General features: G+C 42.9%; 1 protein-coding gene across 3 annotated transcripts; it reads left to right on the forward strand.

The window, feature by feature from the left end:
- The first annotated feature begins 589 nt into the window (after positions 1–589).
- On the forward strand, positions 590–4,814 carry LOC115124690 (protein kish-A). 3 transcript variants are annotated; one of them, XM_029654131.2, is made up of 5 exons: positions 613–694; positions 996–1,087; positions 1,369–1,478; positions 3,522–3,556; positions 3,744–4,814. In XM_029654131.2, exons 2-5 carry the CDS (start codon positions 1,085–1,087, stop codon positions 3,812–3,814), a joined length of 219 nt encoding a protein of 72 aa, XP_029509991.1. In that variant the 5' UTR covers positions 613–694; positions 996–1,084; the 3' UTR covers positions 3,815–4,814. The 3 variants fall into 3 exon arrangements, with proteins under 3 accessions (XP_029509989.1, XP_029509990.1, XP_029509991.1); XM_029654129.2 differs by lacking the exon at positions 996–1,087 and having other exon boundaries at positions 590–694; XM_029654130.2 differs by having other exon boundaries at positions 612–1,087.
- The last annotated feature ends 1,248 nt before the right edge of the window (positions 4,815–6,062 follow it).

Raw genomic sequence — 6,062 nt, forward strand, 5'->3', positions numbered from 1 at the left:
GACTAAAGTGAGGTCTAGGTTTTGGGACTGGGCCATTGACAAGGATCAGGGCTGTACAGCAAATCCCCTATGTGGAGGTGGTGAAGAGTGTTGAAGGGACAAGAGGCCACAGTTCCGAAGAAGATATGTCGGCGGATGAACCACAAACAGATGCAAATGTTACATGTTAATCATGTGATCTGGATACACTTATTGTGAATAAGGTGGATTTTGTAGCATTTATAGCCACAGTTATTAACGGTACAAGTGTCTAAGATGTCCTAGAAGCTAGACCTCATTATATCTGCAGCCGACAAGTTTTCTTAACGGCAGACGCACTGCAGGGACTACTGTCGCTAGGAAATGTCCGCCCTCACAGGATCCTTCGGGGCCTGTGTAGGGGACCTGATTAAAACAGTAAAGCAGGATGATTTAGTTGAATAAAAATGTCATTATTGATAGTTTGCATGGATTGTTTTCTATGTATTATTATTGTATTTATTATTATTATTATTTAAAAAATGTAACCCTCATTTTTACCTTTTGGGATCTTTATTATCCACCTGTACAGTAGGTGGCGGAATGCACATATAATTGTTGCGAACGCCACTATACCATACAACAAGAAGAAGATGATGACGAAGACGGGATTGGGCCATGTTACAGAGTGCGAATAGACTGCATGACAGAGATCGACCGACATGAGATTCTCATAGTAAGCAGCCTACTTAATTTGCAATCAACCGAATGCTAGTTCCATGTTGATTTCTATAAATTGCTATATCTTTGTTTCCATACGTTTGTTTGTAAACAAAGCTCAGGCAACGTAGCTTGCACTGCACACGTGTGGCTAAATGCAAAACATGTCGCACGTACCTGAATGTCCGACCTACCTCAAACTGCACCAGCCTACGTTGTTAGATAGTTGGATGTGTCTTTTAATATCTGACGGTCGACATTTAAACCTACAACCGCTGCAAAAATATAGTTTAAATGGCAAAGCGCCGCGGTTTCAGGTCGTCTCTTGTTCCCTACACGTCATCTGTCTGCGACGCTACGGGAATTGTGAGGTGGCAGCTAGCTAGGTAGCGGACCTACCTCCGACATGGTGAGTCTTAAACATCAGCATAGATGTAATAACTTCAATCGCCGCATTAAGATATGTTTTGTGAATTATGTGGAATTTCTTTCACTCTTTAAACCGTTCTTATTACGAGCCACTGTCCCTAGTTAGGTAGACAGGTGGCTAACTATTTAGCTATTCGCAAATACCTCAGCGAAGCCAGCTGAGCTAGCTAGCTAACTTGATTTATCCAGAATTGTCATAAATGCATCCCAGAAAGATGATGGATGTTGAACCAGCGATAACCGCTCTCATTCCCTCTCTAGTCTGCCATATTTAACTTCCAGAGCCTGCTGACAGTGATCCTATTGCTCATCTGCACCTGTGCCTATCTCAGAGCCATGGCACCCAGTCTCCTGGACAAGAACAAGACCGGGTACTTACTGACAGTATTAGATGTGGTAACGATAAATGTAAAGACACGTTTATAACATTAATGTGCACCAGTTTTTTTTCTTCTTATGATCCTTTAAACTACTACTACTAGTTTGATTAACAGTCACCCATATTAACAAACGTATTTTGTTTAAAACATCGCATTTTTCTAGTATAGGCTACTTATCGTGATGAACAATATCAGTCAAATGCCAGCGATATGTTATGGTCTGTGTCTAAACTTTTGGTTTATTGTTCTAGTATGTACTGACAGTGTTATCCCACTGAGCTAAAGCCCTAGTTGTTAACTACCCATCCACCGCCCTGGACTTAGCCTGCTAGAGCCAATGTCCAAGTATTTTTCTTCTCTATCACACCAAAACACCCACACAGACAGTGATGTTCATCCACTGAGTTAAAGCCTAGAGGCCTATATTTGTTAGTTTCTGAAAGACAACATTCATGGAAAGCGATGTTACCCCAACGGCCAACTTTAACCCCAGCAGTAATCCATCTCTGATACACTAACATCATTGCTCAATCCATGATGCCTTTCCAAGCACTCTCACCATTCTGGGAACCCTTAACCAAATCTCACACTTGGTAGCCAGCTAACTACCTCAAGAGACTATTCTGTCTGTCACTGACTCTTCGCATAGGTCTCTACTCAGAGTAGTAGATCTCTACTCAGATCTTTTGGCTGTGTTGACTATTCCACTTCATCCATGTAATGCTCTGGGGAGGAGAGTAGAGCTTTGTGTTTTTATGTGTTCCTTTAGAGGATTGGAAGTGTTTGCAGCTACTAGCGGTGATAAACAAGACTATCACTATCATAAACTAGACAAGTGACTGTTTCTGAATCTGAGTGAGTTTGGTATTTGGGACCACATCATACATACACATCACATTAGTTCAATGTTGTTCTTGGTAGGGGGAACCTAAGCGCTGATAACATCACAACAGTTCAGTCTTTCTTTCTCTCTTTTCACAACTGTTTTTTCCCTCTATCCTCTGAGTGAGGGAGGCTAAGGCAACAAGCTGTGTGCCACATGTTGGGTTAGGGGAAAATTAGGGGATTATTGTGAGCCAGTGATCTGAGCTTGGAAAACACACACTCTCCAAGACAAATTAGAATGACACACTGCCTGGGCATTACAGTGCTGGCGTTAACACATCTTTTCCACTTTCTGAATATGTTCTACTAATCTAAATATTGGATATTGTTATTTGTGTTCTAAGGGGACTGGTATCATTCAGCAGTGATATGGTGCTGAGTGTGTTTAGACAAGCAACTGAACCAGCTCTTCTCCTCTTTAGGCTAAAGAAAGGAAAGTGATGGGAAGACGGCGGAAAATAGGAAGAGTGTTGGCTGAACCAATGTGAATCTGTCTCCAGTAGCAGTTCTGGTGGCTAAAGCTTTTCTACAGAGATGAGTGATGGAGAGAGGATAGTGTGTTCTGTTGTGGGTTTAAAACTCCAGCGCAGACCGACTCCCAGAGGAGTGCTTACGCGCAGTCTACACTCTGACCTCTAACCCCTGACCTTTGTCACAGAGCTGATGTTGGGCTCAGTCCCATGTCTCTCACATGGTTTCTTGTCTGGTCTTCCTCATACATACATACATGGGCCTGGATTTTATTTTCCCGCTGCACTTCTCGCACATCTGTCTTTATTTCTGAGGTCAAGAATAAAATTAGACATATGTCGGGGGGGGGGGGCTCTTCCCCTCTCCCTCCTCCTCTATGGCCGCTGAGGGGAAGGAAATTAATTCAACTGTCTGATCCCCCTCATCATTCCCATCAAGATATGGACACACATCATTTCCCTCTGCCAGTTCAGTTGTGGGCTAATTAGTAGCCTCTAGCATCACCTTACTGTACCTCAGTCACCCACTGTCAGTCCACATGTGTGTTTACTAAACTCACAACCCCCTGATGTCAGTTCACCGACTGTCCTCTTCCTTACAGTCTATATGGACTGTCTGTATCTCTCTCTTAATCTACTCTTTACCTAGCTAATTAAAATTACTTCTTTCTTTTTTCAGCCTCTTGGGTATCTTCTGGAAATGTGCTAGAATAGGTATGTTGAACCCAGATCTAGAAGACATGTGCTGATGGCCATCTATCTATAAGTTGTTGCACTTTTAGAGCCCAGTGTTGAAATACTGTGGTCAGAGGTTTTTCTGAACACCACAAAAGCATTCACTATTTCCCTGTTAGCTTCTGAACTCTCCATCACCTCTGACCTCTACCATCTGCCCCCCCAGGTGAGAGGAAGAGTCCGTACGTGGCGGTTTGTTGTGTCGTCATGGCCCTCTCCATCCTCTTCTCCGACTAGCATCCCACCCTGCCCCGCCACGCCCTGTACACTGGGATTCCTAGTGGCAGAATAAAGAAGACTGAGTCATTCAGGAGAAGCAGCAGCAGTATCTCCACTCTCACAGAGGAGGCCTGTATGGGACACAGCTGTGTTTCTCTTCGGTGGGGTGCCGCAGGGGGCGCGGTTAATGTTCTGTAGTAACACATAGAGAAGATCACAAGCCTCCTTCTCCATCACTCCCTCCATCCTTCTGGTGGCCATTTCACAGTTTAGCCTCAATCAGTTGTTAACCAACGGCCTCCTGGATCTCTCTGTAAACACTGACAGTTGTTGTCCTCTGATATTAACCGTAGGGATTGCCCCATGTTTTTCACTGCACTCTGATTTGTAATGAGGTCCATATGGTAGATGGACAGATTTTGGGGAGGAGTGTTTTGAGGAGTTGACTGTTTTTCTGTACATAAGACTCCATTGATTAGACTATTGGACAGTTGTGCCTTTCTGTAACCCAGGATTCAGTTTTTTTCATTGATCACTGGGGGTATGTCACGAAGTGGCTAAATTTCAGAAACATTAACCCCGTATTCAACTTAAATTCTCATTTAGAAAAGAAGTATTTGATTAGTGTTAACTAGCTAACTGATCCTGTTTGGTGAAACGTGACCCTGTGGTAGTGTTCCATGTTGTCGTTTTTTAAAAATTCCATGTTGTCTTTTTTTTGTTGCAGTCGTGAGATCTGATGGTCTGTGCAGCGCGACAGGCCGTGAGGCTGATACATAAGCTTATTAAAGATCAGTGACACTATCAAGAACAGTGTGCAGTTTCCTTTTTCCCTCAGCTTGTCTAATTGTTACCATACACCTGCAAAAAAAGATTGCTCAGATGTGCGAGTGCCTTTTGAGTTACTGTGTAGCGTGACTGAAATCAATAGGACCTGGAACATGCTCATTATGACAGCACTACAGCCAAACTGTCATTAAATCTGAAATAAAGACAACTGTTGTCGTCTCCTGAGGGACTCTTTTCCTGTTTGACTTGTTGCCTGTACATACAACTGACAGAATCTCCTAATACACATTAAGAAACTGGAAAACAGGCCAAATCTCATCTACCTAATGGCTACACACACACTGGACCCGGACCCTTATCCAAAGCCTGGTAGCCTAGAATAATGGTTGTATTTGCAGATCTTGACTATAGATTTTCCCTCTCGGAAGGCTGGGGTGATTTGTGTTAGGGGGACTGTTCTCGAGAGATTGGTTTTAGGGGGACTGTCGTGGAGGGATTGGTGTTGGGTGGGGGGCTGGTGTGGAGGGATTAGCAGTCGTACTGGAGTTTGTTAGGTTGATGTGGGTCAACAAATGAACTCACTCCAGCCAACGTCTGGATCATTTATTTCATTTGGCAGGTCAGACATGTCTCCCATCTAGGAATGGTCCAACTGCAGAGACGAACAGCTTGTAATGTCAGTAGGCTAGTAGATGAAGGTAGTAGAGGTACGCGGGGCTGCAGGTAGCCTAGTGGTTAGAGAATTGGGCCAGTAACCAAAATGTTGACGAGGTCAGCCCCTGTCGTTCTGTCCCTGAACAAGGCAGTTAACCTGCTGTTCCTAGGCCGTCATTGTAAATAACAATGTGTTCTTAACTGACCTCCCTAGTTAAAGGTTCAATTTTTAAAAAAGAACCTGCCCGGCTAAAACTATATGTGATAACCTGAAAATCTGAGGCCCGCACTCGACTAACCCTCTAATTTAGAAAATGCGTGGTAGGATTCAGTCCAACGATGTTTTTTGAATCTTTTTGTCTGATTTTTAAATGTTTCCGCTTATAATTTCAGACATTTTGGTAGACTATTTGTTAGTTAACGTAGATACATGCAACTTCTCGTCTGCCATTGTTTCCCTAGTCTAAATAAAACCTTGCTCACCAGAATGTCATAAATCAATAGAATGAGTGTTTCAATCTAGTTGACATCGGTAAAGTAATTTAATCTCTGCTTCTTTTGCAGAGCAAAGGTTTTTGGGGCTCGTGGAGAAAATGCAATTGCTAAAAAAATCTTTCCAGTTTTTTTTTTGTGTGCAAAATGTCCAAATGACAACAGTTTGACTGGTTGTTTGGAAATAGAAAGCTGTGAAAACAACCCAACATGTTTCTGATTAGATTTCAGTTTGGCTTGGATGCACATTTTATGTGGTTGAAATACTTTTAGCTTTTATCAGCTTTTATGATAGTCTCTGTAGAGGTGCTAGCTGCGCATTCGCATTCTC

The sequence above is a fragment of the Oncorhynchus nerka genome, linkage group LG4 (assembly GCF_034236695.1).
Source record: "Oncorhynchus nerka isolate Pitt River linkage group LG4, Oner_Uvic_2.0, whole genome shotgun sequence".
Taxonomy (NCBI): domain Eukaryota; kingdom Metazoa; phylum Chordata; class Actinopteri; order Salmoniformes; family Salmonidae; genus Oncorhynchus; species Oncorhynchus nerka.

Bases quoted from the DNA above. Each gene is read 5' to 3' on its own strand.
- LOC115124690 (XM_029654129.2), top strand. From the start codon at position 662: ATGACAGAGATCGACCGACATGAGATTCTCATA. The intron at 695-1,368 runs GTAAGCAGCCTA...TTCCCTCTCTAG, and splicing joins ACCGACATGAGATTCTCATA to TCTGCCATATTTAACTTCCA. The intron at 3,557-3,743 runs GTATGTTGAACC...CTGCCCCCCCAG, and splicing joins CTGGAAATGTGCTAGAATAG to GTGAGAGGAAGAGTCCGTAC.